Source organism: Salvelinus sp. IW2-2015, linkage group LG23, assembly GCF_002910315.2.
Source record: "Salvelinus sp. IW2-2015 linkage group LG23, ASM291031v2, whole genome shotgun sequence".
Lineage (NCBI taxonomy): Eukaryota > Metazoa > Chordata > Actinopteri > Salmoniformes > Salmonidae > Salvelinus > Salvelinus sp. IW2-2015.
Genome location: NC_036863.1, coordinates 24,574,771 through 24,595,607, shown reverse-complemented (window position 1 = coordinate 24,595,607; position 20,837 = coordinate 24,574,771). Strand labels below are relative to the sequence as shown.

The window sequence follows — 20,837 nt, the reverse complement described above, 5'->3', positions numbered from 1 at the left end:
CTGTGGTAGCCAGGCTGGTTAAGTGTGCCTTGAATTCTAAATAAATCACAGACAGTGTCACCAGCAAAGCACCCCCACACCATCACACCTCCTATTCCTCCTCGGGAACCATACATGCAGAGATCATCCGTTCACCTACTCTGTGTCTCACAAAGACAAAGTGTTTGGAACCACAAATCTCAAATTTGCACTCATCAGACCAAAGGACAGATTTCCGCCGGTCTAATGTCCATTGCTCGTGTTTCTTGGCCCAAGCAAGTCTCTTCTTATTATTGGTGTCCTTTAGTAGTGGTTTCTTTGCACCAATTCGACCACAAAGTCTCCTCTGAACAGTTGATGTTGAGATGTGTCTGTTGTGTCTGATGTGTCTGAACTCTGTGAAGCATTTATTTGGGCTGCAATTTCTGAGGCTGGTAACTCCAATGAACTTATCCTCTGCAGCAGAGGTAACTCTGGGTCTTCCTTTCCTGTGGTGGTCCTCATGGGAGCCAGTCATCATAGCGCTTGATGGTTTTTGCGACTGCACTTTAAGAAACTTTCAAAGTTATCAACATTTTCCGGATTGACTGACCTTCATGTCATGAAGTAACGATGGACTGTCATTTCTCTTTGCTTATTTGAGCTGTTCTTGCCATAATATGGACTTGGTCTTTCACCAAATAGGGCTATCTTCTTGTCACAACACAACTGATTGGCTCAAATGCATTAAAGAAGGAAAGAAATTCCACAAATCAACTTTAACAAGGCACACCTGTTAATTGAAATGCATTCCAGTCAGTGGTGGGAAAAGTACTCAATTGTCATACTTGAGTAAAAGTAAAGATACCTTAATAGAAAATGACTCATGTAAAAGTGAAAATCACCCAGTAAAATACTACTTGAGTAAAAGTCTAAAAGTATTTGGTTTTAAATATACTCAAGTATGAAAAGTAAATGGAATTGCTAAAATGTACTTAAGTATCAAAAGTAAAAGTATAAACCATTTCAAATTCCTTATATTAAGCAAACCAGACAGCACCATTCATAATCTTTTTTGACGGATAGCCACGGGTACACTCCAACACTCAGACATAATTTACAAACAAAGCATTTGTGTTTAGTGGGTGTTTTCTTGATAAGTGTGTGAATTGGACCATTTCCCTGTCAAAATGTAATGAGTACTTTTGGGTGTCAGGGAAAATGTATGGAGTAAAAAGTACATTATTTTCTTTAGAAATGTAGTGAAGTAAAAGTTGGAAAAAATATATAAATATTTAAGTACAGATACCCCCAAAAATTACTTAAGTAGTATTTTACACAACTGATTCCAGGTGACTACCTCATGGAGCTGGTTGAGAAAATGCCAAGAGTGTGCAAAGCTGTCATCAAGACAAAGGGTGGCTACTTTGAAGAATCTCAAATACAAAATATATTTTGATTTGTTTAATACTTTCTTGGTTACTACATGATTCCATATGTGTTATTTAATAGTTTTGATGTCTTCACTATTATTCTACAATGTAGAAAATAGTACAAATAAAGAAAAACCCTTGAATGAGTAGGTGTGTCCAAACTTTTGACTGGAACTGTATGTATATCAAAAGAACCAGTCAGTCTTTCCACCTGTTTTACACCTATAGCTTCCCACCAGGAGTCAGAACCTGGATCAACCAGAAGGGAGTGCTATCTTCACAAATGTGATTTGTCTGAGAGACCCCGAACAGAGCGCTTGACATCAGCATTAGATTATGCAAAGATATTCTGTCTAAGAAAGGTGTTTAAAGGAGCATAGGGCTTCAGTCTGTATGGATCTTGCTATTGTCTTTTTCCACAGTCATGGACCCACAATAAGGCTAAACATCCACACTTAACATGAGGTGTGGACCAGATGGACCATCATCTGAAACGACTCTCATTCTCAGGGTTCACACCTTCAAATGTTGTTAATGTCCCTATGAGATATGTGAAGTGTTTGTTGTGTATATTAGCCCCAAGCGTTAAACAATTAGCTCTGTCTCTGTGGTGATGTGCATGTCTGTGGTGTGAAGTAGGGTCCCTCATAACTACTAAGATCTCATTATTTCCCACATGGCCCATTTACATCTGGTCACCCCTCTATGTTAATAGAAATCAGGATAAGAAGTTGTTCTGCCGATCGAGGGGGTCTGTGGAAACTCGGATTGAAAAGGGATACTATTGTAAGAAAAATCATAGATGTTCATGACAAGGCAGGTTCATGACAAGGCTTGTGGTTTTGGATACCTCATGAGTAGGTTAGTATACTTATCATATGAACCCACACAGTCCAAACCAGAGCCATATGGGCGATATCATGTAAAACATTTTTTTAAATGATATTTCCCATGTCTCCTCAGGATATTTTTAGGGTCTTTGCTAGTGTTATGGTTATCAGAGGGAGAAAGGTGTTGGGTGATATGCCAACATTCCACTGTTCTTGAATTCCATCTTATTTACAAATATGATGCTTATTGTTTTTCTGGGCAGAAATAGGAGAGTTGGGACTCGAGTGCTTTGACAAACTGGTTCAGTGTTAAATGCTCCCTGGAAAGGCTGGTGTTTGGTCTGTCTGGCCAGACCCAGGAAATGATGTCACATCTACTGGCCCTTCCCCTGCTTTCACCTGAAAAGAAGGAGGGGCCAGACTGAGTCAGGCAAGGGGGTGGAAAAAAACAAGGAAGGAAGCTCTCAGTAGGCATGTGTGTGTATGTTTAGTTCTTCTGAATGTGTGTTAGAGGAAAAAATAAGGATTTGGGGATTTCAACACTATTAAAGCCTTTCTAAAGATGGATATGGATGTTCCGGACCCTTCCCATGGGAATATGGGGCTGCTGAGAACCTTTGACTCCTCTGAGTTTGGGAGCTGGGAGAAGATAGGCTCGGGCGGATTTGGACAAGTATACAAAGTCCGGCATGTACAGTGGAAAACATGGCTGGCTATCAAGTGCCCTCCCTGCCTTCATGTAGATGACAAGTGAGTGGGACAGCTATTATTCTGGGATTCATTGTGTGTGGGGGTATGAYGAATGTTGTTTCAAGTATTTAAGCCTAGACTCCATGATATCTGTTTGATATCCTCTGTGGGCTTCAGAGTAAGAAGTTGTAGTTCTATGTGATTATGAGTTTGAACCTCTATCTAAGGGTGTGAGGTACGCTGTGAACTGGGCAGCATGCTTATTCAGCCTTATGTCACGGACTCATGGATGGTGGACATACACTGAGTGTACAAAACATTAAGAACACCTGCTCCTTCCATGACAGACTGACGAGGTGAAAGCTATGATCCCTTATTGATGTCACTTGTTAAATCCACTTAAATCAGTGAAGATGAAGGGGATGAGACAGGTTAAAGAAGGATTTTTAAGTCTTGAAACAATAGACATGGATTGTGTATGTGTGCCATTCAGAGGGTAAATGGGAAAGACAAAAGATTGAAGTGCCTTTGATCGGAGTATGGTGGTAGGTGCCAGGCGCACCGGTTTGTGTCAAGAACTGTGACGCTGCTGGGTTTTTCACGCTCAACAGTTTCCCGTTTGTATCAAAAATGGTCCACCACACAAAGGACATCCAGCCAACTTGACAACTGTGGGAACATCCCTGTGGAATGCTTTCGACACCTTGCAGAGTCCATGTCCCAACAACTTGAGGCTGTTCTGAGGGCAAAAGGGGGGGGGCAACTCAATATTAGGAAGGTTTAATTAATGTTTGATATACTAAGCGTAGCTAACGTCTCTCACGAGCAGTTCTTGTCATTGCACTTAAAAAGCTTGAGTATACAACCTAGAAAATGTATCTAGAAATGTGCAAATGATGTCAACACCACACTTCTCTCCTTTGGTCCACCTTCCATCAGACCCCATCAGGTTGCCCTTACTACCCTCTTATTAGACGACGGTCCAGATTGGCCGCCAGTAGTTTTTGTCATGGTTTAGAAAGGCCACAAATACAGAATGTTTCAATAATGTAAAAAAAAAAGCTAAAGTTAAATAGAACAACAAAAAATCTGTGGGGAGCATTGGAGTCAACATGGGCCAGCATCCCTGGGGAATGCTTTCAACACCATGTAATCCATGCCCCAAATTAATTGAGGCTGCTTTGAAGGCATGCCCTCTTGCGTGGGTGACCCATGATCTTTCACATGTATACCAACAGCAGGAGGAAACACAAGAGGCCTAGCTCAGCTGTCCCCATCAGAAGAACATCCTGTCCCCATCCTGTCACCCTACCCTACCCTCTTCTTAACGGATGTTTCCACTCCACCATCTTGGATGTAGTATACACCTGAGCCCCCCCTAAAGCCTCAAAGAGGACTATCAGCTATTCTTTTACTCTCATTATTAGTTTCCTACTTTCTACTTGATTTAAAAATTAACCGGAGTGGATGTGTTTAAAAAATCTGTACAATGTCCTTTCATTCCTTTGGCACAAAAGGTGTTGCTTATGAAATGGTGGCTTTACATTCATCAACAGTGGAGAATGTTGGTGCATTTGAACATTTTTGGTGTCATATCAAGTTAATGTTTCTAAAGGTGTAAGAGGTTGGGAACATTGTTCAAGAGGCTTATAATATAGAACACTTTAACCGTTGTGACCATCTGTCATTTGAGAGCTTTTACAGCTTTGAAGACAATGATTGGATCAAGTTGCGGCTAAACTTAATTTCACTTGAGGCAGGCGCACAGACCGAATGCTGAACTTTCTGCTGTTGAGAACTTGTTGAAGGATTGTTCACTGTCACAGGCACTTTTAAATTACATTTGAGTAATTTAAGCTGATTACAGTGTTATTGGCATTACATTTGCACACAAAATCAGAACTTAAATGTCTCACAGAATGGAATAAATATAAATTACAATTTTGATGTGTGTCTACAGTGCTCCTTGGGGGGAGTGTATACCCAAAAAAGCAGACTTGTAAATATTGACATTTTGGCAAAATAGTGTTAAAACAACTGTTATAGATGTTACACCTTCTGTTATGGATATTAGTCTGAAATACACATTCAAATCTTAGATTTCTTGATAAATATCTATCATAAACACATGACATTTGGAATGTTTTTAAAATGTCAGCAAAAGGCATAGTACCTTAGGATTGTATAATTACACATAGCCTGAATAGTATACAAGCCATGCACCATACCCTAATACGTCATTTTTCTGTCATACATATACAGTTGAAGTCGGAAGTTTACATACACTTACTTAGGTTTGAGTCATTAAAACTCGTTTTTCAACCACTCCACAAATTTCTTGTTAACAAACTAGTGTTTAGCAAGTCGGTTAGGACATCTACTTTGTGCATGACACAAGTCATTTTTCCAACAATTGTTTGAAGATGATTTCACTTATAATTCACTGTATCACAATTCCAGTGGTTCAGAAGTTTACATACACTAAGTTGACTGTGCCTTTAAACAGCTTGGAAAATTCCAGAAAATGATGTCATGGCTTAGAAGCTTTTGATAGGCTAATTGCCATAATTTGAGTCAATTGGAGGTGTACCTGTGGATGTATTTCAAGGCCTACCTTCAAACTCAGTGCCTCTCTGCTTGACATCATGGGGAAATCAGCCAAGACCTCAGAAAAAAAATTGTAGACCTCCACAAGTCTGGTTCATCCTTGGGAGCAATTTCCAAATGCCCGAAGGTACCACATTCATCTGTACAAACAATAGTATGCAAGTATAAACACCATGGGACCACGCAGCCGTCATACCACTCAGGAACGTTCTGTCTCCTAGAGATGAACGTACTTTGGTGCGAAATGTGCAAATCAATCCCAGAACAACAGCAACAGCCTTGTGGAGATGCTGGAGGAAACGGGTACAAAATATCTATATCCACAGTAAAACGAGTCCTATATCGACATAACCCGAAAGGCCGCTCAGCAAGGAAGAAGTCACTGCTCCAAAACCGCCATAAAAAAGCCAGACTTGCAACTGTTTGCAACTGCACATGGGGACAAAGATTGTAATTTTTGGAGAAATGTCCTCTGGTCTGATGAAACAAAAATAGAACTGTTTGGCCATAATGACCATCGTTTTGTTTGGAGGAAAAAGGGGGAGGCTTGCAAGCCGAAGAACACCATCCCAACGGGTGGCAGCATCATGTTGTGGGGGTGCTTTGCTGCAGGAGGGACTGGTGTATTTCACAAAATAGATGGCATCATCAGGAACAAAAATTATGTGGATATATTGAAGCAACATCTCCAGACATCAGTCAGGAAGTTAAAGCTTGGTCAAAAGTCTGTCTTCCAAATGGACAATGACTCCAAGCATACTTCCAAAGTTGTGGCAAAATGGCTTAAGGACAACAAAGTCAAGGTATTGGAGTGGCCATCACAAAGCCCTGACCTTAATCCTGTAGAAAATTTGTGGGCAGAACTGAAAAAGAGTGTGTGAGCAAGGAGGCCTACAAACCTGACTCAGTTACACCATCTGTCAGGAGGAATGGGCCAAAATTCACCCAACTTATTGTAGGAAGCTTGTGGAAGGCTACCCGAACCGTTTGACCCAAGCTACACAATTTAAAGGCAATGCTACCAAATACTAATTGAGTGTATGTTAACTTCTGACCCACTGGGAATGTGATGAAAGAAATAAAAGCTGAAATATATCATTCTCTCTACTATTATTCTGACATTTCACGTTCTTAAAATAAAGTGGTGATCCTAACTGACCTAAGATAGGGAATTTTTACTATGATTAAATGTCAGGAATTGTGAAAAACTGAGTTTAAATGTATTTAGCTAAGGTGTATGTAAACTTCTGATTTCAACTGTTTGGGGTCACTCAGAAATTAAACTTTTTTGTCCATTAAAATAACATAAAATCAATCAGAGATACAGTGTAAACATGGTTAACCTTTCTGAACCACCCATCCCGGATCCGGGATAATTGTCATCAGAAACGCTGACTAGCATAGCCTGGCGCCACAGGTATATAATATAATTTCATGAAATCACAAGTGCAATATTGCAAAACACAGTTTAGCCTTTTGTTAATCCATCTGTCGTCTCAGATTTTGAAATTATGCTTTACTGCGAAAGCAATACAAGCGTTTGTGTAAGTTTATCGATCGCTCGATAAAACAATAAGTACACCTAGCATCAGGTAACTTGGTCACGAAAATCAGAAAAGCAATCAAATTAATCGTTTACCTTTGATGATCTTCGGATGTTTTCACTCACGAGACTCCCAGTTAGACAACAAATGTTCCTTTTGTTCCATAAAGTTATTTTTTATATCCAAATACCTCCGTTAGTTTGATGCGTTATGCCCAGGAATCCACCGGAAAGAGCGCTCGCGACAACGCCGACAAAAATCTCAAATTATATCCATAATGTCCACAGAAACATGTCAAACGTTTTTTATAATCCATCTTCAGGATGTTTTTCAAATATCTATTCGATAATATATCAACCGGGACAGTTGGCTTTTCACTAGGACAGGGAGGAACAATGGCCGCCTTTCTCTGTTACGCAGAACTCACTCTGAGAGCCCCCACCTATCCACTTACGCAATGTGCCCTTTCACGCTCATTCTTCAAAATAAAAGCCTGAAACTATGTCTAAAGGCTGTTGACACCTTAGGGAAGCCATAGAAAAAGATGTCTGGTTGATATCCCTTTACATGGGCAATAAGGATGCATAGGAACAGAGAGGTTTCAAAAACAGGGTCACTTCCTGATTGGATTTTCCCCAGGTTTTAGCCTGCAATATCAGTTCTGTTTAACTCACAGACAAAATGTTTACAGTTTTGGAAACTTCAGAGTGTTTTCTATCCTAATCTGACACTTATATGCATATTCTAGTTTCGGGGGCTGAGAAATAGGCAGTTTCAAATGGGTACGTTTTTTTGCCAAAAACGAAAATGTCGCCCCCTAGTCTTATTAATGTTGTGATTGACTATTGTAGCTGGAAATGGCAGATTTTTCATGGAATATCTACATAGGGGTACAGAGGCCCATTATCAGCAACCATCACTCCTGTGTTCCAATGGCATGTTGTGTTACGTAATCCAAGTTTATCATTTTAAAAGGCTAATTGATAATTAGAAAACCCTTTTTCAGTTATGTTAGCACAGCTGAAAAAGAAGCATAAAACTTGCCTTTAGACTAGTTGATATCTGGAGCATCAGCATTTGTGGGTTCGATTACAGGCTCAAAGTGGCCAGAAACAAAGAACTTTCTTCTAAAACTCATCAGTCTGTTTTTGTTCTGAGAAATGAAGGCTATTCCATGCCTTCATTACCAAGCAGAAATTACCAAGAAATTGAAGATCTCGTACAACGCTGTGTACTACTCCCTTCACAGAACAGCGCAAACTGGCTCTAACCAGAATAGAAAGAGGAGTGGGAGGCCCCGATGCACAACTGAGCAAGAGGATAAGTACATTAGAGTGTCTAGTTTGAGAACCAGACACCTCACAAGTCCTCAAATGTCAGCTTTATTATATAGTATCCGCAAAACACCAGTCTCAATGTCAACAGTGAAGAGGCGACCCCGGGATGCTGGCCTTCTAGGCCAGAGTTCCTCTGTCCAGTGTCTGTCTTCTTTTGCCCATCTTAATCTTTTCTTTTTATTGGCCAGTCGGAGATATTGCTTTTACTTTGCAACTCTGCCTAGAAGGCCAGCATCACGGGGTCGCCTCTCCACTGTCGACGTTGAGGCTGGTGTTTTGTGGGTACTATTTAATTACAAATGAGCTTTTCTTTCAAAACAAGGACATTTCTAAGTGACCCCAAACCTTTGAATGGTAGTGTATCTCAAAATGAACCTTAGTTCTTAACCAGCTGACTTAACCAGTTGAATTGCATTTTTTTATTTTTATATTGCAACAAAATGTGCAAATAAAACAATGTACATGTCCATATACTGCCAATAATTTTTCTGGACACTGGACGAAGTCAGTATATTTTGGGGGGCTTTCATTTCAAAAAGACACTCCAGGACAGTTCACAGATTGTTGATAAACACTTCTCATCTTTTTATCTAAAAAAACAGTACTGCCATGTATGAGAAATGCATTTCAGCATATATTTTCCAAGAGAATCTTAGCTAGAACACATCATTTTCAAGATATCAACAATTGTTTCAGTAAAAGTCTGAAGAATACATCCCAGAAAAAGCACACAAAATGTGTTGAATGCACAAGCTTCTATGGTATGATACATCCATTGGTGGAAAAAGTACCCAATTGTCATACTTGAGTATAAGTAAAGATACCAAGAAAATGAAGTGAAAGTCACCCCGTAAAATACTACTTGAGTAAAAGTCTAAAAGTATTTGGTTTTAATTATACTTAGGTATCAAAAGTAAATGTAATTGCAGAAATATACTTAAGTATCAAAAGTAGAAGTAGAAGTATAAATCATTTCAAATTGCTTATATTAAGCAAACCAGACGGCACAAGTTTCTTGTTTTTTAATTTATGGATAGCCAGGGGCACACTACAACGTGCAGACATAATTTCCGAACGAAGCATTTGTGTTTAGTGTGTCCTCCAGATCAGAGGCAGTACGGATGACCAGGGATGTTCTCTTGATAAATGCGTGAATTAGACCATTATCCTGTCCTGCTAAGCATTCAAAATGTAATGAGTACTTTTGGGTGTCAGGAAAAATGTGTGCAGTAAAAAGTAATTGTTTTCTTTAGGATAGTAGCAAAGTAAAAGTTGTCAAAAATATAAATAGTAAAGTACAGATACCCCCAAAAAACTACATAAGTAGTACTTATGTACTTTACACCATTGGATAAATCAATATCCATCACATCCACAACCGTTATGGATGTTACAGATATCATCATGCTGAAAAAGGATACTGACAAGGAAAAGAGAGAAACCAGGAAAAGACCATATAAAACCTTGATTAAAGCTTTAAAGAGAACGTTTCAAGATGACCCGATGTAAGGCGCATGTTTTACAACTATTTATTTTAAATGGGTGTTACAAGACAGTGAAGACACTTCATTTTTGTATGTATTGCGTCATTAACATCTCATCTTTTTAATTAACACTGGGGAGCAGCTGTTAGTGGAAAAACAAGCTTTGTGAGCCCCTTCTAAAAGCCATGAAATATGAGACTTGGCCATCTACTCTTCAATGGTAAAAATTCATGCTTTAACCTCCGTAAACTTGTCATATAAAGCCTGAACTCCAACATGTAGATCTAAAGGATAATTATGAACGTGATTTCAGTTGGAAATGACTAACTTTTTAATTGTGCATGCTCAGGTTAACTTGCACTGAATCACCCTTTAGCAGACACTCACAAACATGAATTTGTTGCCTCCTTTAAATTGTTTTATTATGTTACTTCCTATGACCATTTATTTCACTTCTACCCTACTGCTTTTGCAAAACATTTACAAAGGAAAATGTCAGATACACAGCACAAGGAGTAAGTTCTTCAGCTTTTCCAATGACAAGCATTGACATCCATCTCCAATCCGTGGTAGCTAGACTCATGGCACCCACTAAACCTGAACTAAAGATGCTATCTGCTCTGAACATCTGAAAAGTACATGAACTGTAATTTGCCTGCCTGCACCCTGCCTCCACACACTCCTCTGACTCAAAGCCAGCTTTGTCTGACTGGGTCCCAACTCCCTTCTATGCAGACGATGTTTAGTGGAAACAATAAGAGAAGTTGCAGAACCAGTCTTGCTGGGCTCCTCTCCCTTATAAAAAGGGTCATTGTTTGGTTTTGAAAGGTTTCTGAGCTGAGGAGTTTTCTGGGTGATGCCAGGTGATTACGACTGTCAGCCCCTCTCTTTCCCCCCCAAATCTCCTAAATCCACACATTTGCACTGATTTTTAATGCTTGTCAGATTTATTTGATGAGAAAGCTTACACTTTTATTGAATTTAAATGATTTCATAATTGACACCTCCAAACATAATGAAATGGCTGCCTTAGAGACAGACTATACTTCATAATTGTATCTGCTTCTACTACTTTTTAAGGTGTTCTCATCAGCATGCTGTTTTGACATGAATGAATCCTTTGTAAACTCAAGTCGTTGCTCATTTGTAGTGAAGACACTCCCGTACACACACATTATTCATGATGATTAAGCAGTTTATCTGAGTTTGTTTTCAAAGGGACCTCTCCTTGAGACCTCTCTATTGAGGTCAGTAGTGATAGGCTTCACTGCTCTGTTTGCATCTGCTAGCCTAGCCAGGCTAACACCGATAAAGGTAATAGGAAATTGTGCAAAGGTTGAGCAACGAGCACAGAGAACAAGAGGTTTGTTGTGTTCACAACTCCACACAGACCTCGATACATTGGCATGGCTCTCTCTGGGGAATGTCATTAAGGCCTAGCACTGTCAGAGACTGGTTAATGCTTTGGGAATCTCATGCATCTCAGTTTGTTGTCTCCTTGTATTCTACTGTGTAACGAAGTTTGAATTTGGGTCAATGGTAAAAGGTATTCCAGATGGTGCTGTTTTAACAAGGCTTAGAATACCAGTCTTAGTAAGATAAGAGAACAGCATTTTACGAATTTGTTGTGAATCGAGGTATGTAGATGGATGGGCAGGTTTATAGGACAGCTTAACCTAAATTCCCTTTACTCTGTACAGTATGAGTTACAGTATGTAGTTCAATCTGAACAGACAGGTATACAAGGCCTTTATGTACCACTTGGCGCAATGAAGGCTAAGTAAGTAGGTAAGTAAGTTAACAGACCGCTATGTCCTCTGTAGGGAGCGAGCAGAGCTGCTGGAAGAGGCTAAGAAGATGGAGGCGGCTAAGTTCCGCTACATCCTGCCAGTGTATGGGATCTGTGGGGACCCCCAGGGCCTGGTGATGGAGTACATGGAGACAGGCTCCCTGGAGACCCTGCTGGCTGCTGAGCCTCTGCCCTGGGAGCTGCGCTTCAGGATCATCCACGAGACGGCGGTGGGAATGAACTTCCTGCACTGCATGAGCCCACCCCTCCTGCACCTGGACCTAAAACCTGCCAACATCCTACTGGACGCACACTACCATGTCAAGGTGAGAGACGACTTACTTGGTTTGTTCATTGGAGGTCGCACAGGGCGCTGTGTGGGAAGAGCTTGCACATTTGAAACAATTGTTCCTGAAATACYCATTGCATTGGTTCTAAATTGGGATTCTGCCTCCCTGGTGCGGCGGGCGAACTCAACCAAACACTCCTACAGTATTGCTACTGCTTCTGTTACTGTTACTACTGCTACTGGTTCAGAAGATTGGTGATACACAGAAAATGGCCAAWAACAGTAGAACCAGCTCATCTGCTTTTACACTATGATTTGACTATTAGATGTTCAATGTTTTTTTAGAAAAAATGTTTTAAAATGAATAGTTTCACCATATTAAAATTACAGTTTAGTTCAAGTAACAGGATTTAAAATGTGGGACAGTTTTTATTAAAAAAATGTTACCGTYAAATGAATCACTAATCACATTAAAAAAAGAATAATCTTCAGAAATGACTTTGTCAAAGCAACAAAATAACTAGGGCTTTACAATGACGGTGAAAACTTGTTGGGTTTAAACGTCTGAATTTAGGCACTTCAGCAAGTCTTTACTGTATATAAAACATCTGATTTTATTGAATTTTCCATGTGATCTATACTAAAGGCCACTTCATTTAATATAACAGGATTTTATATTTCAATATTGGTGCACAAATTCTACTTAAAATATCAGAGACACAAAGGTACTTATTTCATGGAACGACCCAAATATGTCAAATCAATACACTGTCTAATGTTAGAAAAGTCAGATTTGACCTTATACTGAGTATTTAGTAAACCTACACCCAAATGATGTAGCATGACTCTTTAAAACAACATCCCAAACGCAATAACTTCAAGTCCTTTTAATAAGATTTGCTCAAGGATGAATTTCAGCTGACAGGTATGGAGGGAATCTGTTATTCACTTGAATTTTGCTTTAAATGGCCATCCTGTTGGACACATGCTACGGGCAGAAAGGTGTCTCCCGCCCAGCCTTCATCCCACCTGATCTCCAACCTCCCTCTGCATGACTAATGGTTGGAGGTGGAGGAGAAATGGGTGGGAACCTTCCTTCAACCTGTCTGTTTTAATACCTCCATGTAAACACGTAGCCTGGGCCTGTCTTAACAGGCTGAGGTACTCTGCCAACACTGACTGAGTTTGTGTTCGGCTACTCGCCCACACATGTAACTCAGTCAAACAGGGTCTCAACTTCTGACACGAGGGGTAAGGAAAGCACCCACAGGCTAGGACAGGACATGGCTGGGAGGCACCGTCAGGCTAGGACAGGACATGGCTGGGAGGCACTGTCAGACTAGGACAGGACATGGCTGGGAGGCACCGTCAGACTAGGACAGGACATGGCTGGGAGGCACCGTCAGGCTAGGACAGGACATGGCTGGGAGTCACCGTCAGGCTAGGACAGGACATGGCTGGGAGGCACCGTCAGACTAGGGTCCGGTAACATTGGTGGGAGGCACCGTCAGACTAGGACAGGACAGGGCTGGGAGGCACCGTCAGGCTAGGACAGGACATGGCTGGGAGGCACCGTCAGACTAGCCGGTAACATGGCTGGGAGGCACCGTCAGACTAGGACAGGACATGGCTGGGAGGCACCGTCAGGCTAGGACAGGACATGGCTGGGAGGCACCGTCAGGCTAGGACAGGACAGGACGTGACTGCCTCTGACCTCATCATGGCTCTGGATGCATAGAATACAATGAGGGCTCAGCCATCAGCTTGAGGGTAAAGTTAGTCATAGGTAGCCATGACCATAAGAACAAAGGGAAAGGCTGAGAGTTCCAGTGGGTTCTTGTCTTATGTACATGTTCTGTATATCCTCATCTCCCCCCTTAGAAATCGTATGTTGGTCTTGTCCTAACAAGCTGTGTTCTGTTCTGTATCTCCCATCTCCCCCTTCAGATATCAGATTTTGGTCTGGCACGATGGAACGGCCTATCCAGGGTRGATGAAATCAGCCGTGACGGGTTCTGTGGCACCATTGCCTACCTGCCGCCGGAGAGCATCATCGAGAAGGACAGGGTGTCAGAAACCAAGCATGACGTCTACAGGTGAGTGTCTTCACCTTCACTTCTCTCTGTGCTTGTCTGCCAGAGGGGTGGAACGTTGTCTGTTTAAAGCTTAGTCATGATGTTTGTTTTTTCACTTCTTCCCTCCATTGTTTGTTTTACAATATTGGTTTTAATCAATATGAATCTGAATTGGATTTACACTGAGTTTACAAAACATTAAGAATACCTGCTCTTTCCATGACAGACTGACCAGGTGAATCCAGGTGAAAGCTATCATCCCTTATTGATGTCACTTGTTAAATCCACTTCAATCAGTGTAGATGAAGGGAAGGAGACAGGTTAAAGAATGATTTTTAATCCTTGAGAACTGAGACATGGATTGTGTATGTGTACCTTTCAGAGGGTTAATGGGCAAGACAAAAGATTTAAGTGCCTTTGAACGGGGTATGGTAGTAGATGCCAGGCGCACCGGTTTGTGTGTGTCAAGAACTGCACCGCTGTTGGGTTTTTCACGCTCAACAGCTTCCCGTGTGTATCAAGAATGGTCCACCATCCAAAGGACATCCAGCCAACTTGACACAACTATGGGAAGCATTGGAGTCAACATGGGCTAGAATTCCTGTGAAACGCTATCAACACCTTGTAGAGTCCATGCCCTAACAAATTGAGGCACTTCTGAGGGCAAAAGGGGTGCAACTCAATATTAGGAAGGTGTTCCTAATGTTTTGTACACTGTGTATATTAATCAATTATAAGTTATGCCTGGAAAACCCATAGTGAGTCAGTCATTCAATCATTTATCACTTTTGACAGTATGCCTTGATACTGAACTGTTGTTATTCCCTTCCTGTTACAGCTTTTCCATAGTCATCTGGGGAATTCTCACACAAAAGAAACCTTACCAAGGTGAGACATGTTGAGGAAATGTATAGATATTCTGTTCTCATGTAAAGACACCTTGTAGTCCTTCAGGGTTTGTCTTATAAAATGCACTCCTAGTATTTCTTAAACTCAAAGTTACAGGACTGCAATGGAGCCCCACAGGGGAGGTATCATTATACCCATAAAACCTAGCGGTCAAACAGGGAAATGATTCCAATTGTTTTTCTCATAAGGGATTTTAGAAACACTTAAAATAAGGGCTGTGTTTCATGTAGGCTTACTCTGGCGTGACTTTTGATAACCATGTAAATCTCTCTCGGAGATACCAAAGAAGCCAGGGTGATCTGAGTTTAAGTCCACTGCCTCTGTTTGCTTTCAATTATTGACTGACTGGCTGACTGGCTGGTCCCAACGCCTGATAACAAAGAGACCATTAACAGAAGAAGCCTAAGAGATTTTTTCAGGCCTGGTGTGGGAAACAAACAAAACATCTATACACTTTCCTTATCTGAGCGTACATGAATGATAATAATGATAATAATTAACTGTACATACTAGTGTCAGTCTTACCCAGATTAGTTTATGTTGCTTCTCCATACCTTCAACAGCACACAATCAAGACATAATTGATTGATATTTTTATTTAGAATAATGTGACCTTAGTAGACCTTATGGACTGAGGTATCATATGAACAGTAGAGAATTGAATGAAGTGTATCAATGTGTCTTATGTCTTGTGTTGACTGGAAACATATGTCCTCTATTTCCTCCAGGGGAGAACAACATCCTGCAGATCATGGTAAAGGTGGTAAGAGGGGTGCGCCCTGACCTCAATGTTGTTCCCCGGAGTCGACCCCAGGCCTGCACGGGGTTCCTGTGCCTCATGCAACGCTGCTGGGCCACCTCACCTGACACCAGACCCAGCTTCCAGGGTGAGTAGAGACCAAATGGGGCCTATGTCTCTAAAGGGTGGGTGTTTGTGTGCGTCTTAAAGCAGTAAGAACCCAATTAAACTGTGTTACACAACATCATGATGTACTGTGCGTAGCTTTCTGAAAAGGTGAAAATCAAACCAAGGGATGCTATTCTGTACACCTGACCAAACCTGACCTTTGTTGTTTTCTGTCTGCAGAAATCACATCAGAAACGGAGGAGCTGTGTTCTAAACCCCAAGAGGAGTCCAAGACCCAAACTCCTGAGCTCGAGAATAACCACTGCCATGGACTACCCACTGACAAGGTATAACCTCCACACTTCTATTTCCCTGCCTTCTCCCTCTGTTATTTCTATTTATTTCTATCCTCTTCTTCTCCCTGACATGCCATACTATATAGTATTCTGTCAGTCTTCTTTGGTGTTCTTCTGTAATGTAATTAGAAAACCCTCTGGTATGTCGGAATGTTTGAGTGCCTATTTTTGAGATTGCTTTCCTGTGTACTGGACCTGTTATTGCTTCCATAATACATACAAAGTCAATGTTTGATCCTGACAAACAGTTTCCTCATGAAATAAGAATGCTGTTTAGCAGCATTGTTTAACTTGGTTAACTCTGTTGCGACACATTCTGAATGTTTGGTGCTCGATGTACGTGACAAACTGACCGACACCCGTTTACCAAATATGACAGAATTTACAGGTGTTATTGTGCAATGTGTGAAGCTGATATATTGGTGATGATAAACAGTCGGAGAAAGGCATGAAGACTGGGTTTGAGAGAAACTATTGAAAGGCCCAGTGCAGTCAAAAATGTGATTTCCCTGTGTTTTATGTATACTTCCACACTATGAGGTTGGAATAATGCTGTGAAATTGTGAAAATTATGAAAATGCAGAAACCAGTCAGGCCCAAATCGGCCATGCTGCCAGAGAAAGACTACAGCCTATCAGAGCTGCTGAGCCAGGTGGACTCTGGGATATCTCGGAGCTTTGACCGTGTGACGGAGGACTGCTGTCCCAGCAAAGACAACACCAGCAAGAGACTGTCAGGGATCTCCTCTGTAGACTCTGCCTTCTCCTCTCAAGACTCCATCACCCTCTCCTTTGAGAAAGATAATATATGTGGTAAGACTGGCTGATATGGTGATTGTAGTCAATACATTGTGGCATTGTCCATGGTTTTCTTTAACAGATGACAGGAATTCTTATTTATCAGGGTCATATATCCTACATATAAGTAATACAGTTCTGAATGACTTCTGGAGCATGTGGAGTGTCTCTTTAACTTTCAGACAGGTTCTTTGTCGTTTTGGCCCTGAGTCTATACTGTATCTTCTATCTCCTTGTTGTTTAGACTCAGGGGAGGTGCAGAGGAGGAAGCTGAGCGACGCCATCCGTACCAAAGACATGTCCAAGCTGATGAAGATCCTGCAGCCTCAGGACGTGGACCTCTTATTGGAGGGCGGCTGCAGCCTGCTCCACCACGCTGTCACGCAGGCCAATGAGGAGGCCATCAAGTTCCTGCTCCTCAACCACGCCAACACCAACCTGGCCAACGCTCGCGGCTCCACCCCACTCCACCTGGCCACCGAGATGCACCTGAAGGGCCTGGCCGAGCTGCTGCTGGGCCGTCGGAGCACCAACGCCAACGCACGGGACGAGGACCAATACACGGCCCTGCACTGTGCTGCTCAGAACGGGGACGAGGCCATCACCCGCCTGCTGCTGGACCGCGGCGCCTCCATCAATGAGACGGACGCCCAGGGCCGCACGCCTGCACACATCGCCTGCCAGCATGGCCAAGAGAACGTGGTCAGGGTGCTGCTAAGCCGCGGGGCAGACGTCCACGTGAAGGGCAGAGATGACTGGACGGCACTTCACCTGGCTGCTTGGCAGGGCCACCTGGGCATTGCCAAACTGCTGGTGAAGCAGGCTGGAGCGGACGTAGACGGGCAGACCACTGACGGGCGCACGCCGCTGCACCTGGCCTCCCAAAGGGGGCAGTACAGGGTGGCAAGGATCCTGATAGAGCTGGGGGCAGACGTCCACGTGACCTCCATTGGCCTCCACACCCCCCTGCACGTGGCGGCTGAGACAGGCCACACCAGCACCTCCCGCCTCCTGGTCAAGCACAATGCAGACATCCAGGCCCGGACTGACCAGGGTCTTACCGCCCTCCACCTCGCTGCCCAACGCGGCCACTTGCCCACAGTGAAGATGCTGATGGAGGAAGGGGCAGACCCCTACTGCACCAATCAGACCCTGCGTACCCCCTGCCACCTGGCGGCAGAGGGGGGCCACTGTGAGGTTTTCAAAGAACTTCTGGACCACTGCCCTGAGGCTGTTAGTCTGTCAGACGAACAGGGCCTCACCCCTATGCACCTGGCTGTGAGGGGAGGCTATACAGATATCACCAGCATGCTGCTGGCCCAGGGGGTGGAACTATCACCGGAAGTACCACAGGACTCCATCTCCCAGCATACACAAGAGTTACAACAGGACTCCATACCCCTGCCACAGGATGTACCACAGGACTCCATCCCCCAGGACACCCTGCATCCAACAGCAGAGGACTGCCCAAAGCTCCTGGCTCGTAGGCCTAGCCAGTTGACCTTGCGGCTCCAGAGGAAGGTTGTAATCTTGAAACTGACGGAGCGTGAGGGTAACGAATGTCCAGAGTCCACTGGTGCACTGTGAGCCTCGGCCCTCCGTTGAGAGGAGGGAGTCACCCAGTGACTGGATTGTACAGAACTGTCCTTGAATTGAAAACAGTCAGGGATCTCTTCTATTCCCTTCCCCATTGATGTGATGGGAGAAGTGTCCAAGCTAAAGAGACCAGCTGCTGTATTGTGATTTTGTTTTTTTGTACATAGTATTTTTGATTGATTGTGTGTTATTATTATGTCAGTCTTTGATCGTTCATTGCCAGATGTTATGATTATTTGGTGCTTTGGGCCTCTCAAAGCCCCTGTTATCTTACTTTGGTATCTTGTCAGGGAAGGAATGCTTTAATGTAAATACACTGTATATAGAACCATGAGCTCATTTGGATCATTATTTACTTTTTTCACTTCATGTTAAATATAGACTCCATGTCACGTTTCCCCCTTAATAGTGTAACTTTTCTACTTTGCATATGCACATTCGTACATTCATTGCCGTCTGTACAGAAAGAGAATGTTGACATCTGTGGAATGCTCATTTGTATTTTAATTTCCCATCTACTTACTCGAGCTGGTATGTTTATCATGTCCATAAGTTATATTCTCTAATAAAACAAGTGTCAATACAAGTGTGTGTGTGTGTGTGTTGTGAGTGTACCCATGTGCGCCTGTGAATGACATCTTCAATGCCAGGCAGAATAGGCATGTCTCTATCTGCAGCCAGCGTTGTTCTTATCTGTGCCTCCTGCCTATCCCCCAGACCCCACAGAGCATGCTCAACTTGGCACCAGCCATGGGAACTGCCCTCGGGGGGGATCACAGGCCAGGCAGGTGGGAGGGGGGTGGAGTGAAGAGTGGGGAACATGCCTGCCTTTCCAGGCTGTTGGCTCATTCCACAGACCACTTAAACTCCTAAACCTCACTCTRTTTAACCAACATGCCATTGTTGACGCTTGCAGGGCTGGTCCTCTTGAGGAGTCGTAACCCAAGTCTGAAGCCCTCCTGAGCTGAGCCCTGGCGAGCCTTGTAATTGCCCTGTTTTTACAGCTCATGTTTGCGGAGTCCCACAAATTTGATTGGTGAGTTTTGTGTAATCAGAGGACTTGTTTTGTGTGTGTGTTTATCTCACCTGTTGCCAAGTGATCCTTAGTGGTGTGGAAGATCATGTGCTGCCATTACTCAATCTTCCCTCAATTATCATGTAATTCCTTCGCTGTACCCTTTCTACATACTGTACACAGTAGCTTGTTATTCAAGTACACTCCCTCTACTTGCACTGTGCCTACCCTTATAGTGTTTGATGAAAAAGTAAGTAGAGAACATTATTTAAATGTATTTGACTCTTTAAACCTCTCATTGGAATAACAAACACTGCTTTGACTCATTGCTCCCTCTTAGTGACGCTCATCTCTACTTCATCTTTTGATTGTGTCAAGATGATTCATATCATGTTAATGTGCAGAAAATGTTCCTTCTGATCCCTGGGCCTCCAGCAGTCGCAGCATGCAGGCCTCTAGGTCCTCCTGGTCCAGGGAGTGATCCAGGGTGGAGGGAAACTGACTCCTGCCTGAACCTTGCTGGGCTGAGCTGGACAACATCCCCTGTGGCACCGGAACACTCAGATCCCAGCCTGCTGGCTGGGTTCAGCCTCCAGCTCAGTGGAAGATCTTCTTAGCCTCTTCCAGGGAGGTGACTGCAGGCAGGGAAATGTCCCTTAACCCCTGCTGGGGCCGGTGACCTGGGTCAGAGGGCCCTGGGAGACTTTTGCAGCTCTGAGGCTATGGCTCTGAAGCTGTGACAGAGGGCTGCTGGAGTCTACCTGGAAGGGATCTGCTCCAGCCTGAGGCCAGTGGGGGCTTATTGGGGCGCTGTGGAGACAATAGGATACATCCTAGCATCTGTGGATCCTCCTGTGTAGGACCAGGGGACCCCAGCCTATTAGGCCATCCTATAGGACTCAGGCCTCCACTGTGTGGCACGCTGGTCTTGGTGTAGCTGGTGKTGAGGCAGCCAGTAAGTAGCACTGTGCATGTACTGCACAGACACACCTGCTGGGCCTGGGGGCCAGAATGAGATRGGTGGCCAGGTTGGCCCTAGGTCCTCCCTGTCCCTGTCTGTGGGTAGTACACCTAGGGAGGACTGTGGAGCCATATCCCCTTGGTCTGCTGAGGCCACATGTATGGAGCCTGCATCTACATGATAGTGGTGTCCAGCATGGCTGAGGAMCTCATTTGTCTCATGTTAAATACTAGACCGTGACGAATATGGAATGCCAACAAAGGTTCTCCCTGAATTTGCAGCACATTTTTGTTACCAAGCAAGTTACTTTCACTTGAATT

At 43.1% G+C, this 20,837-nt stretch overlaps 1 protein-coding gene across 1 annotated transcript; it reads left to right on the top strand.

Moving 5' to 3' along the window:
• The first annotated feature begins 2,572 nt into the window (after positions 1-2,572).
• LOC111950667 (receptor-interacting serine/threonine-protein kinase 4) lies at positions 2,573-19,127 on the top strand. Its single transcript, XM_023968442.2, has 8 exons — positions 2,573-2,971; positions 11,707-11,998; positions 13,909-14,057; positions 14,875-14,924; positions 15,674-15,832; positions 16,033-16,139; positions 16,732-16,960; positions 17,190-19,127. The coding sequence occupies exons 1-8, from the start codon at positions 2,784-2,786 to the stop codon at positions 18,530-18,532; spliced, it is 2,517 nt and encodes an 838-aa protein (XP_023824210.1). The 5' UTR covers positions 2,573-2,783; the 3' UTR covers positions 18,533-19,127.
• Positions 19,128-20,837: the final 1,710 nt, after the last annotated feature.